This window comes from Lepidochelys kempii, chromosome 26 (assembly GCF_965140265.1).
Source record: "Lepidochelys kempii isolate rLepKem1 chromosome 26, rLepKem1.hap2, whole genome shotgun sequence".
Classification (NCBI taxonomy): Eukaryota; Metazoa; Chordata; order Testudines; family Cheloniidae; genus Lepidochelys; species Lepidochelys kempii.
This window is the reverse complement of record NC_133281.1, coordinates 14926313-14948760: the sequence shown is the minus strand read 5'-3', so window position 1 is coordinate 14948760 and position 22448 is coordinate 14926313. Positions and strand designations below refer to the sequence as shown.

General features: G+C 53.3%; 1 protein-coding gene across 3 annotated transcripts; it reads left to right on the top strand.

Annotated features, from left to right (window-relative positions):
* Positions 1–2399: 2399 nt before the first annotated feature.
* LMAN2L (lectin, mannose binding 2 like) lies at positions 2400–21854 on the top strand. 3 transcript variants are annotated; one of them, XM_073325451.1, is made up of 9 exons: positions 2400–2555; positions 3664–3782; positions 7165–7282; positions 8464–8546; positions 14425–14457; positions 15781–15942; positions 16043–16157; positions 17583–17702; positions 18415–21854. In XM_073325451.1, the coding sequence occupies exons 1-9, from the start codon at positions 2420–2422 to the stop codon at positions 18555–18557; spliced, it is 1029 nt and encodes a 342-aa protein (XP_073181552.1). In that variant the 5' UTR covers positions 2400–2419; the 3' UTR covers positions 18558–21854. The 3 variants fall into 3 exon arrangements, with proteins under 3 accessions (XP_073181552.1, XP_073181553.1, XP_073181554.1); XM_073325452.1 differs by lacking the exon at positions 14425–14457; XM_073325453.1 differs by lacking the exons at positions 2400–2555; positions 8464–8546; positions 14425–14457 and having other exon boundaries at positions 3693–3782.
* Positions 21855–22448: the final 594 nt, after the last annotated feature.

Below are 22448 nucleotides of genomic sequence, written 5' to 3'. Positions count from 1 at the left end.
AGGACCAGGTCTGACTCCTCGCTCCCGCCAGAGACTGCACCTGGGGTTTGTTCTGGGCCCTGCAACAGTGACGGACTCACAGAAAGGCCACAAGGCAGAGGCAGGTGTAGAACCCAGGAGTCCTGATACCCAGCATTAGGACTTTGCTCCACTTAACCAGGGCTGTCGTCTCCTCCTCTCGTTCCAAGTGGCTGCTGTGGTTCGTTATGCTAACCTACTGCAACCCGATTGTAACAGCCCAGTGCGTGTTAACAACAGAGGAATATCCCTTTTTAAGACTGGTAATGGATTTCGGGTTTAAAGTTTCCAACAGGGCTCTAACTGCCAGCCAGAAAAAGTCCCCTATGACTTTAATGATCTAGCGCGACAGGCTTCTATAAACCTAGGCTCTGCGATGGCTATATTTGGACCCATTGCCACAAGGAGCTCCGTCAGGCACTCCAGGCGGACGTAAAGAACTGCCCACATTGCCAGGTGTGCTATCCTAGAGCACCTGGGCTTGAGTTTCCTCTTGCGCAGGCTGGTGCTGCTCTCACTTTCGCTGGTGATTTCACCGGAGTCACCACCGATGACACCAGGAAGAGGAGATCACTCGCTGGGCAGCTCTGACCTGTCTACAGATGCCCTGACACTGCTCCTCTCCTTCTGTTCCCTAGCCTCTGACTTTACTGTGGCCCATACACAGGAAACGGAAAGAGCCAGGCCTCATGCCTGCTCTTCCCCAGTGGAAAGCAAGTGGTAATTAATGCATTGCCTTTGGGAACTGTAACCTCAAATTCACCATCAGAAATCAATGGTCCACTGGAATGTGTTTCTATAGCAACAAGGACCAGAGAGATAACTCCCTGTAAGGGAGCATTTGGGCTCAGACAGAAAGAGCAAGAAGATGCACAAGGGGCTAATGCAGCCCCTGACTATCATTGCTGAAGAGCTGGGCTCCTGGGTTAAGTCACATGTGGAGATCAGTCTGGCTGGCTGTGCTCCTGGGTGGAGATCTGTCTGGCTCTGCTTAGGACTGGGCCGAGGTGAGACCAGGAAGGGATGCCGTGAGTCAGGCTTGAGGTGGACAGGCAGACTACGGGAGGCTGCAGGACCAGAGTAACCGCATCAGGATTCTGAAGGGCATCAGCAGAGCTGGGTGGGTGGGGAGCCCGGGACTGGAACAGCAAGGTGATGCTGGAGGTCAGGCTTGAAAGGCATTGGCCGAGCTGCATAAGCAACGTGGTTTGCACAACCCCTGAGTGAGCGCTGGACAAAGGGGGAGTTAAGTGTCATCATTCACGGTACCATGCCACAGTAAAGCAACACGTTCCAGTCCCTTTCCCCATCCAGCCTGATCAATGCCAACAGCCAGGCTACGACAGCCTGTTCGCTGACCCTGGCGGAGGTTGGGGCTGAGCCAGACTGGCAGTCCCTGGTCAGAGCCGCTCTCTACATCCAAGGGGAGCGTCCTTTAGCTTCTCAAAGGAGCTGGCCTTCAAAGAAACAGCTGGCACTTTTGTTCAGAGAAACCTGAGGAAAGTGCCACGTCAGCTGATTTCTATTCCCCTTCTTGACACAAACGCCACAGGGATGGTGCCTGGTTCCTCTTTGGCCTCCCCGTCCCCAGCCCGAGCCACAGCTCTGCGGGTGCTGCGGAGTCTCTCGCAGCTCGGACGCCCTGTGCTCCAGCAGGCCTGGGGGCAGGAGAGCTGGCTCTAGCTGCAGCACTGATCTCAGGGCAAGGCCCTTCCCCCTCCCTGTGACTCAGTTTCCCCACACACAGTGGCGTCAGCGACACTGACCCAGCACTCAGGGAGCCCTCGGTCTGTGCTGCAGGGGGAGACCCGGCGATGGAGGGTGTAAAAGGGCCTGTCAGTGCAGCGTGGCTGCTGAGATGGGCGCAGGCCCCACGAGGCGGGGGGGGGGGCTGGGCAATGTCTGGTGCCACGGAAGTAAGCGGAGCATTTCGATGGGGAAACTGAGGCAGGGAGGCACAGTCAGGGGCCCCCTCCGGCCCCCAGCACCACGCACGGTCCCATCGCCGCGTCACGGTCGCCAGGCCACCGTCGCCATGGCACCGTTGGCCCCATGTCGCTAGGCAACTGTGGCCGTGTCCCGCTGGGGACGCAGAGCCCGCAGCCGCTGCCCCGAGAAATGGGGACCGGGTCCCTTTAAGGACCCCCGTGCCCGGAAGCGGCGAGGGCACTACATTTCCCAGAGCCCCTCGCGCGGAGCTGACGGGTGAGGCACGACCGCACGCGGCCGGCCGCGTTCCGCCCAGTGACGGATGCGCTCCTCAGCCAACCAGTATCACGATCCGCGTCAGTGGGCGGTGCCTGGAGGGAGCCAATGGCGGAGCTGGGCGGGGGCGCCCTGCGGCCAGTGAGAGGCGCGGGGGCGGGGGCGGGGGCGGGGCCCGGGGCCGGGCTGGGGGAAGATGGCGGCGGCGGTCGCGCGGCGGTGGCGGGCCGGGCTCCCGGGGCTGCTCGTGCTGCTGGTGCTGCGCGGGGCCCGCGCCGAGCAGACCGAGGAGCACCTGAAACGGGAGCACTCGCTCAGCAAGCCCTACCAGGGTGAGGGGCCCCGCGGGGGGGGTGGGGGTGTGTGCGCGTGGGGGGACCCCCGCGAGGGGGTGGGGGGGGAGCTGGGCGTGGGGGGGGCCCGCGGGGGGGTGGGGGGGAGCTGGGCGGGGGGTGGGCTAGGCGTGGGGGGGGGCCCGCGGGGGGGTGGGGGGGAGCTGGGCGTGGGGACCCCTGCGGGGGGTGGGCTAGGCGTGGGGGGGCCCGCGGGGGGGTGAGGGGGGAGCTGGGCGGGGGGTGGGCTAGGCGTGGGGGGGGGCCCGCGGTGGGGTGGAGCTGGGCGTGGGGACCCCTGCGGGGGGTGGGCTAGGCGGGGGGGGGCCCGCGGGGGGGTGAGGGGGGAGCTGGGCGGGGGGTGGGCTAGGCGGGGGGGGCCCGTGGGGGGGTGGGGGGGGAGCTGGGCGTGGGGACCCCTGCGGGGGGTGGGCTAGGTGTGGGGGTGTGTGTGGGGGGCCCTGCGTGGGGGGACCCCCTCGGGGGGTGTGGGGGGGGGGCCGGACGGGACACCTGCCGTATGGGGGTGATGGGCGCCTGGGGCGAAGGGGGAGCTCGTGGGTGGAAGGGGGTGCAGGCGGACCTGGGCTGGGCGAGAGGGGCTGGGACATTCGGGGTGTGGGGTGGTGGGATCAGGGGAAGCAGTAACTGGGGCGGGGAGGACGGGGGGGGAAGGAGTCAAAGTGGGGGAAAGGGGAGTAGGGAGGGGGCAGGCGAAGAACCTGAGGTAGCGAGTTGAGTGGGCGGCTGGTGTGGGGAGGACAGGGAACGGCAGGGTGGGGTGCAGAGGGAGCCGGGGGGAGTGGCTAGAGTATGGCAGTGTTTGGGGGGCGGGGAAGATGCAGGAGGGAGAAAGGCTGGGGGATGAGGTGTGTAGGTGGGGTGGGAGGAAGCAAGTGTACCTGGTGCTTTGTGCAGCTGTCTGGAGAGGGAAAGAGGAGGCGGCCAGGCGGAGGGTCTGGGAGGAGAAACAAGGCAGAGAAGGAAGCAGAGGGGTGGGTGGGAAGATGGATTGAAGGGGGGTTGGGTGAGGAGTGGCAAAGCACAGGGCGATCAGTGCACTTTACCATTGTAGGGCTGGTGCAAATGTTTCCCTTCTACCCGCCAGGTGTTGGATCTTCCAGTTCCTCTCTCTGGGACCTTATGGGCAATGCCATGGTCACGACTCAGTACGTCCGCCTCACACCGGACATGCAGAGCAAACAGGGGGCCGTGTGGAACAGAGTGGTAAGAATAACGTTCTCTAGCAATCTGTGAGGAGCGTTGGCACTCCAGGGTTTTGTATCTTGTGCAGAAGTGATTTCTATCTTTGGGCTGCAGCCAGTATGTCTGCATTCAAGGTGGTGAGGGGTAACAAGATGGTAATCGGGATGTCTTCATTTATGGAGTCAAGATTCTGATGGGAATCTGCTGCTGCAGGTTACAGGAAGTGGTGCATTGATGTTGAAGATCCTTTGCTCAAGTGCGGAATGAAGGGTGGATGGGCCTCGGGCAGATTGGCCAATAGTTTTCATGAGAGAAGACAGATTTGTGGAATCGTTGTGCAAAATAAACTCCAGCTACAGTTAATCTGAAACAAGCCTGTTGCTAAATCAGTGTCTTGGCAATGTCTCTGCTCTCGGTGTATCTATAGGAGGTCACTAACCTGGTGACGATGTTCCATTCCACTGAGCTTTTCCTTTGACTAAAAGCACAAAAAGGCAGTGCTTCTAACTGGCTTGCTCCCGGGCAATAGCCCTGCTAATTCTATTATGGAATTTGATCCTAAATCCCTCTATTATTATAGCTCAGATGTCCCATTCAGGATCACCGCTCCCTGTACATGGCACATTCTTTAGAGCCTGAGTGGATGAAGATCCATGTCCCCCAAATACAATGATTTATGAAAGAGGCTTTTTGTTCTGGGGTAATGTGAACTGTGTAGATGTGCAAAAGAACACTGGACCAAAGGCAGATCTGGTATAAGCAGTTGCAACTCAGATAAGTCAGTGGACTTGTACCTGTTTATACCAGTATGAGTTGGGCTTACTGAGTTTATCCTGTAAACTTGATCTGTCGTTCCCCTGCTCCCAGGTGCCAAGGTTCCACCAGAATCTGAAAACGACTAACCTCACCTCTACCTTTAATGCTTGGCCACAGCAGCACAAGTATCTGGGTTCTCTACCTTTCTTTGGTGGCTGTCAGTTTGAGTCACACATTCATCTCTCATCGAATGTTTATCTAACTTCAGGTTTCAGAGTAACAGCCGTGTTAGTCTGTATCCGCAAAAAGAACAGGAGTACTTGTGGCACCTTAAAGTCTAATAAATTTGTTAGTCTCTAAGGTGCCACAAGTACTCTTGTTCTTTTTATCTAACTTAAGTCTTGCCTGAGGAGTGGATATAATTTGCTTATGATGTGAAAAGCTGGAATTTGAGCCAGAAAGTGTCTTACGGTCAGTATATCCCCCTGTGCTGTTCAGTGCAGGCCTTCTCCACTTAAATCTGCTTGGGCCCTCTAACCAACACCCATGGTCTTCCCTTGCTGCGCGATAGCTGGTCTTGTAATGGATCCTCCTTTTTAAAAAAATCACTCAAACCTGAAGCTTTGATAGGATGTTTCTCTGGATTATAGCAGTAATCACACACTTTCCAAAGCTGAAAAATGCCTATTCTTGGTGAGTGCAATTGCAAGGCAAAGAGAAGTGTGGTCTCTTAGCTGTGATGTGGACACAGAAGGGCTTGCTATTAGAGGCTTTCTTTTTAGGGTCTTAGGGCTTTCTTTTAGGCCCATCATCTTGTTGTGCCTATAGTCACATGGTGCAGGATCGTGATGTAGTTTGCAAGTGTGTGCGCTGGATTTCAGTGTTTGGCAGAAAAACACGAGAGCAGTGATTCCCAATCTCTTCCAGATTAAGACGCCCTCCCATCTCTCAGTGGTCTAGCGAGAAGCCCTCTCCCATTTAGTAGTATGGAAAGGCCAGCGTGGTCACAACTCCCTCATGCTTGCATATGCTGGCCCAGGTTGAGCTCATACACTGCAGATCACTCCTTATAATGTCTGGCTGTGCAGTTGTAGTTTTTGTCTGCATTTTGTGCAGGCAGTGAATTTCATTGCCTAAGTTCCGTGATAGGGTATACAGTAGGAGCCACTCGAAGACATGACAGTTTGGGATGGAATTTATCTGTGGGGTAGATAGTGATGCTCTTTCATGTACTGTAGTTCCATAGTAAGCTTCCTGTAGAACTATTATGATTTCTGCTCTCTCCAAACAAGTACCTGTCTAATTCCGCCTGCCGTTTGAGTCCAGAATAGTTGACTGTGTGTTGGAAAAAGAGAGCTTGTTCCAAGAGCAAAGACACTGTAGCTGTACCAAGCCTTTCCAGGTCAGTACTCTTCTTGCAGCCCACTGCGTCAGGGATACTCTGCTTAGGAGGACAGAGTCCTGTCAGTTAATAGCCATGTCCTTTCATTCCATGGAATGAGACAGTTTTAAATCAGACATCGCTAACCCTTCAGAGTGCGTTGGACAGCTGCCTTCTTATATTAAAGAGCTGTGTAAATTGTCTCCATGGAGCTCGGAGGCCTCCCACGTCTCTGTACAATTGTCTGTATGATGTAGGTGCGTCTCTCTGACCTGAACATGTTCTAATTGTCTGTTGTGAGTCTGCCTTCCACAGTGAGTTGCCACGTACCTCTGGTACATATCTGTGGTGCGGGGAAGGCTTGATGCTGCTGCGTTTGGCAATCAATCCCCAGCTACGGACACTCTTGGGACACTCTTGCGAGATGTCTCTGACTGTGGATCTTCCTGTTCTTTCATATGGAAATTCAATACAATGCTGACTACAGCCCTTTTTAAGCATTTTATTTGTAATGCGTTTTCAGATGTGACTTTGAAATGGGCAGTTTCCCTTTACATTTGACTGTGGTCATATGGTACGAGTCCAGGAGTCGAAGTACCTGTCTAGCTGCTGACTCGTATCCAGGCTGGATGACTCGATGATAAAACTATTTACATTCTTTGCCTCGACTGGTTCTACGCTTCATCTGATGTTCATAAAGGGGTGTCATTTGTTCATCTATAGTGATGAAATCCAAGCCGCTCTGGGCCTGATTCTGATCTCTTTCCTTGATTTCACTGGTGTTACTCCTGGCTTCGAACAGTGCGAGATCAGAATCAAGCTCTTTGTTTTTATATCCATGATTCCCTAATCTTCCCTAATCCCCCTGTGATTAATTACTCTTGCTGAAATACAAAAGGTAAGGCCGTGCAGCCTATTGGCAAGGGACATGAAGGACGAAGACATCTCTGCAGTGTGGCTCCATTTAGCGGATGTATTTGTGCTAAGGCAGGCCAGTGCTTTTCCATGAGGCGGCGGATGTGTTGGTGCCATGGCTTGCTGTCTGTGCAGAAAAGCAGCTGTGCTGTCTGGCTGGGGACACTGCAACCAGTTGTGGCTCTCCCTCCCCATCCAGATGGAACAGATCCCAGCTGACATGGGGTCCCTTAGTAATGTTATCTGCCTGCAAGCCAATAGCCAGAAGGGCTGTGAATTGCAAGGGGTGTGTAGGCTATTGTCAAAGTCCCCCTGACTGCTGCACACGCTCTCCCCCTTTCTCTCTTGCAGCCTTGTTACCTCCGAGACTGGGAGATGCAGGTCCATTTTAAAATCCATGGGCAAGGCAAGAAGAACCTGAATGGGGACGGCTTTGCCATCTGGTACACCAAGGATCGCATGCAGCCAGGTAAAATACTCTCACGGAGGCGTCATCTGCAAGGGGAAGTGCTGCACAGAGCCTCCGCTGCCGGCTTTCTCCTGCCCCAGCGGAAACACGCTAGCCAGAGTGTGCCGCCCTTGGCTGTGGATGTAGATTGCATCTACAGCTGCTGCCATCCGGCTCCTATTTGCAGGGACCGACAAGGAGGGAGCCAGGAGCGACTGTGACCCCACTATAGCTAATACTGACTTTGCTCTGCAAAAGCTCGGGGTGACCATTGATGGGGGCTCTGAGGAGTCCAGAGTGGCTATGAATTCAGCTGTGCAGTAGCAAATTGCTTGCCCGGATTTTCAGAGGTGCAAAGCAAGCCCCATTCCTACTGCAGGAATGGAGGCTGCAGTGGCTCCAAAGCTCTGGAAATCAGACTTGTGCTGCGAAGGGCAGTGTCCTAGTGGGCTAAGCATGGGCCTGGGGCCAGGAACACCTGTACTCCGAAACTCTGCTCCCGTTTCCGCATCTGTCAAACGGGAAAGCCTCCTACCTCATGAGTTGTTTGTAAAGAGCTCTGATATCTAGCACTCCTTCTATGTAGATTGCAAAGTGATTCATCAGGTGAGAGTGTCGCTGTCTCCATGTGACAGATGGGGGAAGAGAGGTGCAGAGGGGGAGTGGCAGACCCGGGGATCGAACTTGGGTCTGCGGGGTATTGGTCCTGTGACATGGGCACTGGGCTCTGCTGCTCAGCAAGTGCTAAATGCTGCCACGCGGAGGGGTCTTCAGGCCCCCTAAGCACGGATCCAGGAATGGGCTCCTCTGTGGGGAGAGGGTGAAGGTAAAGGGTGACTTATCCAATGCCACTTGCTAACATTCCTTCCGAGCTGTTACTGGTGCTAAGCCAAGGCTACCTTCGGAGGCATCTCTGGCCTAGATCCTTGGGGGCAAACTCCTTCAAATGGGCATTTGCATGAAGTTGGAGGCCTCCCCACTGGCTCTCTCAAGGAGGCAAATGTCTGTCTGACACTACCAAATATTACTGCATCCTCTTCAAGCTACTCTTGTGGTTCTGCTCCAAGGTGGGGCCCATCGATGGCTTGGGGAGTAAATCTGCCCACGCGCAGGGTGGAAAGCACTCACCCCACTGTCTCTGCTAGAGCGTGACAGCACGCAAGCTGTGTCGCCCACTGTTCACACTCTGCCATCTGTTCCAGGGCCCGTGTTTGGGAGCAAGGATCACTTTCTGGGGCTGGGGGTGTTTGTAGACACCTACCCCAATGAGGAGAAGCAGCAGGAGGTAAGATGGCTTTGTGGCAGTTCCGAGGGAGGTGGGAGATGAATGTGAAGTTGTATTACCGTGGCTATGCCTCCAGAGCTTGGGGGCAGAGTTGGCGTATTAGCTTGTTCAAAAGGGGACTGGAACACGTGACTTAGGAGGAGAGACTGAGGGAACTGGGATTGTTTAGTCTGCAGAAGAGAAGAATGAGGGGGGATTTGATAGCTGCTTTCAACTACCTGAAAGCGGATTCCAAAGAGGATGGATCTAGACTGTTCTCAACGGTAGCAGATGACAGAACAAGGAGCAATGGTCTCAAGTTGCAGTGGGGGAGGTTTAGGTTGGATATTAGGAAAAACTTTTTCACTAGGAGGGTGGTGAAACACTGGAATACGTTACCTAGGGAGGTGGCGGAATCTCCTTCCTTAGAAGTTTTTAAGGTCAGGCTTGACAAAGCACTGTCCGGGATGATTTAGTTGGGGTTGGCCCTGCTTTGAGCAGGGGGTTGGACTAGATGACCTCCTGAGGTCCCTTCCAACCCTGATATTCTATGAAAAGGCTTTGGCCATATTTCTAGCCACAATGCAGCTGTATGTTAGAGATCCCAATCGCAGAACAGTCTAAACGTAGCTTCTTCTCCGGCTCCTCCTGGCTGCAGCTTTTGGTCACTTGCTATTGATGCTGCACTCTCTCCCCTCTCCTGTCTCTCTTCCCTTCGGGTTTTGAGTTTGCTGTCTTCCTTGTCCCTCTCCAGGGGACTAGCAGGAGGCAAGTAGTTCTTCATACATGGAGGGGGCTGCAGGCCAGACCAGTGAGCTTCCCTCTGCAGCCCCTTCTGTGTGTCATGGCATCTGGTGTAGAGGCGCACTCGCAAAGACTGAGCGATCCTGGTTAGTGTCTCCTCACTGCCGACTCCCCGTATGAAGTATCACTGCTCTGCAGGGCAAGTCCTGATGGTGGTGGGCATTGTCTGGCTGCCCAAGGCCCGTGTGTGCAGGCCGGACACACCGATTAGGACGAGCTATAGGCCTACAGCGGCCTTCGGCAGTGGCTGCGTACGCTTTGCAGGGGATATGGGAGAAGGAGAAATGGGAAGCAGTTGTACTCGTTTCCCTTGGGGATTTGGGGACTCCCCGGAAGCTGTCTGAAGTGTGTGGACACTAGCTAGTGTGGACCTGTAGTGTGGTGATCCTCAGCTCTGCATAGCAGTGGCCCAAATGCTAACATAAGAACAGCCCTACTGGGTCAGACCAAGGGTCCATCTAGCCCAGTATCCTGACTGCCAACAGTGGCCAGTGCCACATGCCCCAGAGGGAATGAACAGAACGGAGAATCATCAAGTGATCCATCCCCTGTCGCCCATTCCCAGCTTCTGGCAAACGGAGACTAGGGACACCATCCCTGCCCATCCTGGCTAATAGCCATTGATGGACCTGTCCTCCATTAACTTATCTAGTTTTTTTTCAACCGTGTTATAGGCTTGGCCTTCACAACATCCTCTGGCAAGGAGTTCCACAGGTTGACTGCGTTGCATCGAAAAAATAGTTCCTTTTGTTTGTTTTAAACCCGCTGCCTATTAATTTCATTGGGTGAACCCTAGTTCTTGTGTTATTCACGCCTTCTCACAACACTTCCTTATTTACTTTCTCCACACACGATTTTATAGACCTCCATCATATCCACCCTTAGTCTCTTTTCCAAGCTGAAAAGTTCCAGTTTTACTAATCTCTCCTCATATGGAAGCTGTTCCATCCCCCTAATCCTTTTTGTTGCCTTTTTCTGAACCCTTTCCAATTCCAATATTTTTTTTTTGAGATGGGGCGACCACATCTGCATGCAGCATTCCAGATGTGGGCACAGCATGGATTTATTGAGAGGCAACATGATATTTTCTGTCTTATAATCTATCCTTTTCTTAATGAGTCCCAGCATTCTGTTTGCTTTTTTGATGGCCGCTGCACAGTGAGTGGATGTTTTCAGAGAACTCTCCACAATAATGCTAAGATCTCTCTTGAGTAGTAACAGCTAATTTAGACCTCATAATTTTATATGAATAGCCGGGATTATGTTTTCCAATGTGTATTACTTTGTATTTATCAACATTGAATTTCATCTACCATTTTGTTGCCCAGTCACCCAGTTTTGAGAGATCCTTGTGTAACTCTTCGCAGTCTGCTTTGGACTTAACTATCTTGAGTAGTTTTGTATCATCTGCAAATTTTGCCACCTCACCGTTTACTCCTTTTTCCAGATCATTTACAAATATGTTGAGTAGGACTGGTCCCAGTACAGACCCCTGGGGGACACCACTATTTCCCTCTCTCCATTCTGAAAACTGATCATTTATTCCTACTCTTTGTTTCCTATCTTTTAACCAGTTACCAATCCATGAGAGGACCTTCCCTCTTATCCCGTGGCAGCTTACTTTGCTTAAGAGCCTTTGGTGAGGGACCTTGTCAAAGGCTTTCTGAAACTCTATGTACACCATATCCACTGGATTCATCTTGTCCACATGCCTGTTGACCCCCTCAAAGAATTCTAGTAGATTGGTGAGGCATGATTTCCCTTTACAAAAACCATGTTAACTCTTCCCCAACAAATTATGTTCATCTCTGTGTCTGACAATTCTGTTCTTTACGATAATTTCACCCAGTTTGCCCATTACTGAAGGCAGGCTTACCGGCCTGTAATTGCCAGGATCACCCCAGTACTAGCTGGTCAGGGCTTCCTGCACAGTGCTTCTGTTAAGCTGTTCTGGAGAACATCTCCTGTGCTCTAGAGCTGTACAGCCAGGCAGTGTTGTTACTTATTATTGAGACAAATGTGGGCTAAACCAATGAGTGTGTATTAGAGCTGGGCCCAAACACGCTTTCACTGAAGAATTGCTTTGCAAAGGAAACCAGCATTTTTGTCACACTTTCACTTTATCAGAAAATTTCCAAGGACATTGACAAAGGTTTTGTTTCAGGCATTTGGATTTTTCTAAAGTGAGTGGGGAGGAACCCCATGGCTCTCCTTTAGACTCCAATGTCTGACCAGCTCAGCTGTGCAGCTGGCTTCAGACCTTGAAACTGATTGAACAGATCTGCAGGTCTTGAATCAGCATCCAGTTTGGTTGGAACATTAACAATGGTCTGCCCTTGCTCTATGAAGGGCCATTGTACCCTTAAGTTGGATCCTAGATAATGCTGGGCAGCTGAAGAAGCCACACTGATGCTATTCCAGGGCTTGGAGTTTAATGGAGGATAAAGATCAGAATCCGAGCCACAATGCAGGGAGAAATGACATCATCTCATAGAATCATAGACTTTAAGGTCAGGAGAGACCTTTTTGATCATCTAGTCTGACCCCTTGCACAATGCAGGCCACAGAATCTCACCCACCCACTCCTGTAACAAACCTCTAACCTATGTCTGATCTATTGAAGTCCTCAAATCGTGGTTTAAAGAGTTCGAGGTGCAGAGAATCCTCCAGCAAGTGACCCATGCCCCATGCTGCAGAGAATGGCAGAGGCCCTGGGGGTTTTTCACCTATCTGCCCTGGAGGAAAATTCCTTCCCGACCCCAAATATAGCGATCAGCTAAACCCTGAGTATGTGGGCAAGACTCACCAGACAGACATCCAGTAAAGAATTCTCTGTAGTAACTCAGATCCCACCCCATCTAACATCCCATCACAGGCCATTGGGCATATCTACCCCTAATAGTTGAAGATCAATTAATTGCCAAAATTAGGCTATCCCATCATACCATCCCTTCCATAAACTTATCAAGCTTAGTCTTGAAGCCAGATAGGTCTTTTGCCCCCACTGCTTCCCTTGGAAGGCTGTTTCAGAACTTTACTCCTCTGATGGTTAGAAACCTTTGTCTAATTTCGAGTGTAAACTTCCTGATGGCCAATTTCTATCCATTTGTTCTTGTGTTCACATTGGTACTGAGCTTAAATAATTCTTCTCCCTCTGTGATATTTATTCCTCAGCCTTCTTTTGGTTAGGCTAAACAAGCCAAGCTCTTTGAGTCTCCTTTCGTAAGACAGGTTTTCCATTCCTCAGATCATCCTAGTAGCCCTTCTCTGGACCTGTTCCAGTTTGAGTTCATCCTTAAACATGGGAGACCAGAACTGCGCACTCTATTCCAGATGAGGTCTCACCAGTGCCTTGTATACCGGTACTAATGCCTCCTTATCTCTACTGGAAATACCTCGCCTGATGTATCCCAAGACCACATTAGCTTTTTTCACGGCCATATCCCATTGGCGGCTTATAGTCATCCTGTGATCAACCAATACTCCGAGGTCCTTTTCCTTCTCTGATACTTCCAAAAAGAAAAGGAGTACTTGTGGCACCTTAGAGACTAACCAATTTATTTGAGCATGAGCTTTTGTGAGCTACAGCTCAAGTGAGCTGTAGCTCACGAAAGCTCATGCTCAAATAAATTGGTTAGTCTCTAAGGTGCCACAAGTCCTCCTTTTCTTTTTGCAAATACAGACTAACACGGCTGTTACTCTGAAACCTGATACTTCCAAGTGATCCGTCCCCAGCTTATAACAAAAATTCTTGTTGTTGATCCCTAAATGCAGGACCTTGCACTTTTCACTATTAAATTTCATCCTATTACTATTACTCCAGTTTACAAGGTCATCCAGATCTTCCTGTATGATATCCTGGTCCTTCTCCGAGTTGGCAATACCTCCCAGCGTTGTCATCCGCAAACTTTATTAGCACACTCCCGCTTTTTGTGCCGAGGTCGGTAATAAAAAGATTAAATAAGATTGGTCCCAAAACTGATCCCTGAGGAACTCCACTGGTAACCTCCTTCCAGCCTGACAGTTCACCTTTCAGTGTGACCTGCTGTAGTCTCCTCTTTAACCAGTTCCTTATCCACCTTTCGGTTTTCATACTGATCCCCATCTTTTCCAGTTTAGCTAATAATTCTCCATGTGGCACCGTATCAAATGCCTTACTGAAATCAAGGTAAATTAAATCCACTGCGTTTCCTTTGTCTAAAAAAATCTTAAAGAAGGAGATCTGCAGCCTTTCTCCTGCCACAGATTTGTGCTGATGTCCGGTTACGGTCCGAACCAGACAGTCAAACACACACAGGAGGCTTTTATTTCTGTTCAGATTGGGCCCAGGGCTCAGTTCTGATCTCTGCCACTGTGAACTCCGTTGACATTTGTGGTGCGGCCTGGGATTCTCAGGGAACAGGTTTAGAACTCGGTCCCACATGAGATGGGAGTTCGTGCCTTGGGCTCATGTGCCCAGCTCCCCAGGACACTGGTGTCCACATGGCTCTGGGACTGTCCCTTGCCTCAGAGAAGCCAAGAGCCACTTCCTGAACTGTGAACACTTCCCTTCTACAGCAAGAGGGAGTAGAAACGCTGGACAAGACAGCGTCAAATCACTCTAATAGCGCCTGCAATCACAGCTGCACCCTCTTTCCTTACGTAGCTCTTCATTTCCTACGTGTAACGTGGGAGCACCCTGCTGTAATTTGTGTGTGTGTGATGGACACAGTTGAGGGTGCTGGAGGAATTGTAGATATGGGTGGTGGTGATTCCCGCCAAGCAGTCCTTTGTTGGCATGTTCTAAGCTCGGGTCCTTAGCTCTGGGTTAATGTGCTTTTGTGCTGTGGGATGGGGAAGGGAAGTACAGGGTATAAACTGTGCAGGATTACAGTGTGGGGTTTCTTGGGCCAGTTGCCTTTTTAAGCCATGTATTCAGTGGTTTGGTACATGACTTGCAAAATGTAAGGTACCCTCAAGTCTTGGCGAGGGGACAATGCTGGTGGTTTCCTAGGATGCATTTCCTTCCCAGTTTGCAGATTCATACTAAACTATTTGGTCAGTGACTGTCTTGTTCTGTACCCTTTCTTGCTCTCAATAATCCTTCTGGACTCAGGCTCAGAAGAGGAGGTATACCCCTGGAAATCAGGTATTTGCTCTTAGCTCATTTCCAGCCTCCGAGTCCCCTCCCCTCTCTCTGTCATGGGCACTTCCAGGGTGTTTGTGACCTTGCTGGGTGAGAGAAGGGCATTGCGAGAGTTACAGAAATCTTTATCTGACTGCGGCCAGTATGCCTGGTTCAGAGCCAGTCTCTCCATCTGCCGCCAGGTCCCCCGGCCAGCGTGCTTGTGACAGTGCGCTGGGCTGCTGATTACTTTCTTGTGACCTGAAGGAAGTCTAACGTGTGTAGCCTCCCCAAGCCCCTCACTCAGGGCCTTGCTGCTCGGGTGGTTTTGATGCAGCTGTCTCTTCCTGTGGCATCTCCTCATGGCTGCACAGGTCCTACATGCAGAGGAGACGCTGCAGCTCTCGAGCTTGTCTGTTCTCATGGATCCCTGCTGTTCTGAAGTGTTCCTGTTTCATTTTAGAATAAACAAACCTCTGTTCCCCCACCTTGTGCATCTCCCTGCTACGCAGCATTACGCCGGGGTCTGGCCTTGGTGCAGTGCTTGCCTTCGCTCGTCTTCTCATCCCCTACTCGACAGAGGAGGGTCCATCAGAAACAAACTAAGCTACACGTACCAGTGGCTCAGCTGTGGTGTGTTTAGCCCATCTGCTACTGCAGACCTGGGAAAGGACTCTGCCAGTGGGCCTCTGGGCAGCGTTGCCCATCGAGAGGTGTGGGAGTGCTGGGCCCAGTCTGATGCACAATGCGCATGTCTTGGTGGAATGGATCTTAATAAAAGAAAATCCCAACTCAGAGGAGGCGCGTGACCCCCGTGAACAGTGTCCTGGCTGGCCGGGGCCCCTGGGCTGTGGTAGCCGGATGTCCCTGTCCCAGATCCAGCCCGGCCCAGTGGTTCTACAACCGCTTGGCTGCCTGGCCTGTGCGACAGGCGTGCGGGGGTCCATGCCACGCAATCCACCCGCCCAGGGGTGGCAATGGGAAGTTGTGGGTGGTCTCTGTAGAGAGAACAGAGGCAGAGCCCATGTCCCTCTCTAGACCTGGGTGTCTCGGAGTCAGGTTGAGGCCTGGTGGTAGAGGGATCAGTCAGTCCAGTGCCTCCTGCCAGCACCTCGCTCCCTTGCAGACCCAGTCACGCCGGGCTGCGTGAGAATTTCGAGCGCCGGCCGAGGCTCTTGTCGGTCTCTCGGCCCTGATGTTGTGCTCCATGCTGTCAGTGTCCTGTGCAAAGCCGTGTTCTCTGCTGCCTGCCTGCATTTGCCCTGTTGCCCATGGTTCATATTGCCAGGCCTCCGCAGAGCAGTGTGAGGAGATCACTAACCTGCGGCCTTGTCCCGTGTTCCCTAGCATGTGTTCCCCTACATCTCCGCCATGGTGAACAATGGCTCTCTCACCTACGACCATGACCGGGATGGACGGCCCACTGAGCTCGGAGGCTGCACGGCCACGGTGCGCAACCTGAACCATGACACCTTCCTGGTGGTCCGCTACGTCAAAAGGAGGCTGACGGTGAGTGGTGACTCCTTGAGCTCTCCAGGCCCAGGTCGGCTTCATGTTGGGAGGGCTGGGCTGGGTTGCTCTGGGTTGAGTGAAGTCTCATGTGTTTCAGATCATGATTGACATTGATGGCAAGCACGAGTGGCGGGACTGTATTGACATGCCGGGGGTCCACCTGCCAAGGGGATACTTCTTTGGGACCTCTTCCGTCACTGGAGACCTCTCAGGTACCGCGCTGTGACCCTGGCCGGTGCTCCACAAGTGCTGAGGGTGGGCCTATGCTGTGCCTGCGAGTCTCCGAGCCGGGGTCTTCAGAGCCTGGGCTGCACGGCTGCTTCCGGCACCGGCGCGTGAGCCTGAGTCTGTGGACCTGGCTCTCAGGCTTGCTGCTGCGGGTTTTGAACACACAGTAGCTGCACCCGAAGTGACTGGGGAGCGAAGGCCCTGCCTTCACAAGTGCCTCCGGCCAGACCTAGCACGGTATTGAGGTGCCTGAGGTGTGTTTGAAAATTGCAGGGGGCACCTTCGGGCGCCGAACTCCCCAAGTCATGTCCTTGGAAGGGTCCTTGGCGTTAACCTCAGTCTGAAAGGCTGACGTTTGGTCCGAACGGGACACCGCACCCTTCTGTTTTCAGTGGCACCCCAGGAGCTCACAGGTGACACTTCTAGGCTTGGGGCACCTGAATTCTGCCAGGTGCCGGGGGGCTCCTCTGAGCTGACATAAACAGTCGGAGGATTTCAAATACAAAGGTGCCCACTCTGACTCCTGAACCACCTCAGCCACTCCCTGGCTCTGGGGATACCTGCAGCTGAACCTCTGGTGTTCACAGCCTGCAGTTCGACGGGGGCCTTGGGACATACTTTGGGGGTTTAGAGCAAGCATCCCTCTTACACAGTTTTGCAGGGCACTTCTTGAGCTTTCTGGCCCAAGAGCCATGTGCTCCTGTTCCAGTATAGGCGAGGGGACCAGTCTCGTGGACACTGATGCACAGCTGTCTGGCCCACTGAGGCTCTTGGTGAAACGAAAGCCTTGCCTTTTTCAGTCTGTAACGTCTGTGTGAATTCCGTTCAGATTATGCCATAATACCCGAAAGTACCAACCCCGTCTGCTTCAGTCGTTCTTAAGCCAGTTTAGAACAGGTTTGAATCAAGCCTCTACAAAAGCATGTTGATCACCAATGCCTGGATTCATTGTTTGCTCCAAGTAAAGTTCCTTTTATTTCCAAAATCTCTGCAGATGCTCGGGGAATTGGAGAAGCTGGCTGGGGCAGTTGAGTTGTCCTGCTAATATGTGTGACAGAAAGACAAAGGCAATGAATGCCTGTGAGGATGATTCTAATTTTCTGCCTTCAGGTTGCCAAATGGACTTTAAATCAGAGGTGCTCCCTGGCTGAACAACTCCTCATTTCTCAGTCTGAATTTCAGTGGCTTAAAGGCCCCTCGTGGCAAAGCGTGTTGTGCTGGACACGGTCCAACCACAGAAGATGGCAGGCGCTGCCCCGGGGAGTGGAGTTCTGCTTGCTCCGTGCATGGGTGCTTGGCTCCATTTGAGCAGATGTTCAGTGTTTCCCTCTTCCAGCCCCTCTGCCATCCCTGGCCAAGGTTCCTCTTCCTGCATACTGTCTAAGGCCATGTTTCTCTCGTGCCCCTAGATAACCATGACATCATTTCTCTGAAACTCTACCAGCTGACGGTTGAGCGGAGTCCAGAGGAGGAGAAGCGGGACAAAGAGGTGTTTCTGCCCGTTGTGGACAACCTGAAACTGCCCGGAGGTGAGTAGCGCACAGGTTGGTGAGGTGCAAGGCCGGGACCCACCAAGTACCTGCTCTCCTCAGGAGATGGGCTATTCCATTCATCAGGCGGGGTCCTCACACCATCTGCTGAAGCTCCTGCCTGTGAGCCCCTCTGCTTGAATGGCTCTATTAGCTAACGTTCAGCGTTCCTAGAAGGCGGGAATGATGTGACCGAATGCTGAGTGTGGATGTCCCCACATCTGTCCCAGTGCTCTCTGCAGTGTCGGCTTCTCCAGTACCCCGGAGAGAGGAGCAGCCACGGCCTCAAGCGGGGATTAGGTGTGCCGGGGCACAGCCTGCCCTGGGTCTCCCGGCTCCCGAGCACTGGAGATAGGGTGGAGGAGCTCTGCTGCATGGAGGTAGCCAAAACCCTGGCTGTGCTTTGAGATCCTCTGCAGGCTAGTGACCACGTAGCATGCAGTCTCTGAGCCAGGCTTTCTCACGTCTCTGAAATCTCCCCAGAGACCAAACCCAGATCCCATAGCTCAGGACAAACGCAAGCGCCTCCCTTTGGATGGAGTGCTGGGGAAGGTGGGCGGGTGGATGGCTGTCTCCCCTGGACACCGCAGAGATGGGCAATGCAAGTAAAACCCAATCAAGCTTGTATGCAACCCCCATCACCATAGTCTCTGAGCGTGTGGGATCTGTGGTGGCTAACCCGGGCTTGTGCCCCTCTGCCTTTGCCCCACAGTGGAGGCCCCACTGGAACCCATGAGCAGCCTGGCCCTGTTCTTAATTGTCTTCTTCTCGCTGGTCGCCCTGGTGTTTGCCATCGTCATCGGAGTCATAGTCTACAACAAATGGCAGGAACAGAGCCGGAAACGCTTCTACTGACCTAGGCGCCTGCCCAGCCCCTTCCCTCGGCACACGAGCAGCTCTGCTGGAGTGGGTTGGCACGTGCCAGAGGCTAGCTGAAGAGAAGCCCTTGCCTGCTCAGCCCAGACTTTCCAGAGCCTCTTCGGATGGCTGCTTCTTTGCTGGCCCCCATGGGGACCGCTGCGGTCTCTCTTCGAGGCTCCCAGCAGGAGTGGACGTCCTGGATCACATGGGGAGCAGGCTTCGTGTGACACGTAGCGCATCAGGAGACTCTCAAGGGTGGTGCAGTGACAGATGGGCCGTCCCCCAGCAGCTCTTGCTTTGCAAGATGTTTAGAAGATGCTTGGGGCGGGTGTAGCCGACTGCTGTGTCGTTTCCGTGTTGGTGAGCCTTACGTGTGCTATCTGGGGATGTTCCACAGCCCAGCTAGGAGGCCAGGCACTGAAGACTGTAAAATCCTAGAAAAGCCCCTCTGGCTTAAGGGTGAAACTTGGCCAAACCAAACGTTTCTTGCTGGTAAGAGGAGTAGTGTCCCAGCTCCATGGCCCTGCCCCCGCTGCTCGCGGCCTGTGTTGCCGTCCAGGTGGCTTTGCTGCCTGAGGCTGGTTGGGAAGGCCGAGCTCATCTGCCCCAGGCAGCTTGAAATCTTTAATCCTGGTTTTGCCATAGCACAGCTGAATCCTGCACCCTGAACGAAATATTCCACGTCTCGCTGCTGCTCCTCGTTTGGAAGTGGGGAATGGGCAGCTGTGCTAAAGGAAAACCCCTCGTTTTACAGTCACCCCAGTACGGTCTGGGCATGAACACAGATATTGGCTACTGGCCTCCCAGTGCCACCCTGATCCTGCCTGATCTCCCAGCACGATGGCAGGGAAAGCAAGGGCTCTTCCAGGCTGCACGGTCTTCTCAGCCTCTGATGGAAATTGACCTGAGCTGCTTCCATTCAGTGCCTCCACGATGCCACTGCTAGCCTGAGCTCACCTCCTCTTTCTCCCCGACAGCTGGGCTTTCCAGCCAGGGCTAAGGGGGTTTGCGCTGGTGAAGCATGCACTAAAAAGTCTCAATGCAGCCTGGTGAGACCAGGCCCGTCTGAGAAACCGTCTGGATCCCGGGCCCATTGCACAAGGGTCAGTACGTCTGCGTGCAGGGTCTCCATGATGCTTGTTGCTGAGCATGGGAATGTGGTGGGCAAGGGACAGCTAGTCCCGACCCACTTCCCTTTCGTTCACACGAAGCCAGGTCACGTTGCTGGGGTGGGGTTCACGTGATCATGTTGCTGTCCACATGCATGGACTCACGCAGCGACTCTGCCTGTTTTAACACTGGGTTCCATTGTAATAACCACTTGCTGCTGTCAGGGGGGCCTGTCCCTCCACCGCTGGGTCAGTCTGCATGCACTGCTGCCTTCCTCCCTTCTGTACCCCCCGGCTTGGAGCGCAGGGGCTATTTGCATGTCACCAGGTCCTGTTAGTGGTGTAGGTGTGATGTGAAAAGGCTCTGTTCTTTCTTCCTCACCCAGAAACCTGATGCCAGCATTTGTACGTGGTCCCTTTGTGTTTGTGAAGGATCTAGATCTGGTGTAACCAGGAGTTTGGAAGCGTGCTGGCAAAGGAAGGTCAGAGGGTTTATTGGCCTGGCGGAGACCTTAGCCATGCTTGGGAAAGAGAGTTCTGATCTCTACAAAAGCTTTGCTGCCTTTCAGGGAGGGTTAGTTATTTCCTACCTCAATGACTGCTGTGTTTTAATGAGTTCTTGCTTTCTGTAGGTCCTGCTGAGGGTGCTGAGTCGCTCATAATACCGATGCAGAGGGGGGAGAAGGGTCCCCTGGAAATTCTGGGTATAACACTTTGTCCCTGACACTGTTCCATTCTGTAGTGTCAACAGGCCTGTAGCTGTGAGCTCAATGTGGACAAGGCTTGGCTGGCTCGACACAACACACCAGAGCCATGTTCTCACCTTCTCCTAGCCAACCACGTCTAGCTGGATCTCGTGCCCTTGTTACAGTGACAGTAAAACCAGCCCCTGACGGCTCCTCCTGCCTGTCAAGCCATCTCTGGGGCCCAATAATGAGGGCTGGGATGAGGAGAAGGTCTGAGCTGAGGAAATGCCAGGACTCCTCAGAGGAACCTGCCCTTTGAAGGAGGAAGGTTTAGATTCAGAAAGTCCTCTCCCTTCCAATTCCTGTCACAGCAGCAGAGCCTGGATTCCTGATGTCTCTGCACCCAAGGGTGGCCATGGCCCAACTAAGTAAAGAACATGGTTATTAGCTAAGACTTTCAAAAGACTTGTGATTTTTTTTTTTTCTTTTTAAGTGCCTCAGTTTTTGGGCACCTAACTGGAGACATCTTAAAAAGCCTCCCTGTTTGGAGCAGGGCTCCCAGCCCCTTGTGAAAACCAGGCCCCTTTCAGGGGTCTCTGGCTGGGCACCCAAAATCCCCAATTGCTTTTGAAAGTCTTGTATGTAAACCCTGCCCTGCTCCGGGAGTGGCCAGCCAGGGGCACTGGGACAGGTGCGGTCACCAGCATTGCTCCTGGAGCTGTGCTAACATGGCCCAGCCAGGAAGCAGCTGTTGTAGCCGGTGCTCCGCAGGGAGCGTGAGAGGCGGCGAGCTGCGGCGTTGTTAACCGAAGGGTTCCTGAGATCTGCTGGTGTTGTGCCCTGTTGGGCAGGAGCTGCCAGTACCAGTGGCCAGATGGACGCTGCAATCTGCAGCCTTAATGCGATGGACTTTACAGGGGCATGAGACCTGATCAGCAGAGGTGCAGGTGAGAAACTGTGTGCTCTTTACCCAGACCCCAGGTAGCTCATGGCCTGGGGGTGAGGGTGAAATAGGGCAGGGGGAAGCCAAGTGACTTACTGCAGCTCCTGGTATGGTAAGACCTGCAGCTCTTGCATTGCAGGCCCGTGCTAATAGGAGGACGTGGGCTTTCTGAAGTGTGGAGTGACTGCAGGCCACAGCTTGGGGCCTCTGCTCTGGACACTGAAATATGATCCCTGCTTGCGTATCTTTGAGTTCCGCCCTGTTTCCCTCCCAACGCAGTTCAGAGCCGCGGCCTCTGTAGGAAAATCAGTGAGGAGGCTTCAGGAGGAGCTTCCCTCTGCAGAAAGGATCCGCCTAAGACGTTTGCTCCCGTGACTGCGTATCTAAGCCCCCTGCCCTGAGGGTGGCAACCTGGCATTTGCTGTAGCAGGGTGGCTTCGTCTGGTAGGATGCCTCTGGGGGAGATTTTACATGTGGCAAAGCACGAGGGCAGCCTGAAAGTGTGGGTTCTGCTTTTTTGCCTCTTTTAAAACATTTTACCTGATCAACAGAACTGTATGTGTGTACACCTGTTTCTGCAAGTGTAATTTGTGTCCTGGAAAAACAGCCCCCCCCCCGGGCTGTACTGCACTTAATCCTGGGGCGCTGCTCTTGTCTGCCTGCTCCGGGCTGCAGGGTTTGGGGTTGGGTATTGATGGACCTTATAGTTCTACAAAGACCCCGCCAGGTGTGTACGTGTCCATCTTGGCTCCTCCCAGGAGTTCCCTGGGCACCGTGGGGTAAGAGCTGCACTTCCCCTGCCCTCCTGCCCCTGCTGCAGCGGCTGGTAGGTACAGAACCGCCTCAGTGAAACATGTCTAATTCCTTCCCCGTGCAGGGCTAGCCCCGGGCTGCTGGCAGAGTGCTGGGGGGGACCCTGGGCTCGGGGGGGCTCTTATCTGAGCCACCCACCCTGGCTAGAGGCACAAATGCTAGCGGGAAGATAAAAGCCCCTGCCGCTGGGCCAGCGGGTGCATAAATAACCTCGATCAACAGGGCCTTGTTTTGATCATTACAAAGAAAACGTGACCCCCCTGGCAGAGCTGTGCCTGAGGATACTGGTGTAGGGGGGGTCTCTAGCAGCCTGACTCTGCCCCACTCAGTCCCT

Coding starts and splice junctions, on each gene's coding strand:
- LMAN2L (XM_073325451.1), top strand. CDS start 2,420: ATGGCGGCGGCGGTCGCGCGGCGGTGGCGGGCCGGGCTCCCGGGGCTG. Junction 3,783..7,164: donor GGGCCGTGTGGAACAGAGTG/GTAAGAATAACG, acceptor TCTCTCTTGCAG/CCTTGTTACCTCCGAGACTG. Junction 7,283..8,463: donor CAAGGATCGCATGCAGCCAG/GTAAAATACTCT, acceptor CATCTGTTCCAG/GGCCCGTGTTTGGGAGCAAG.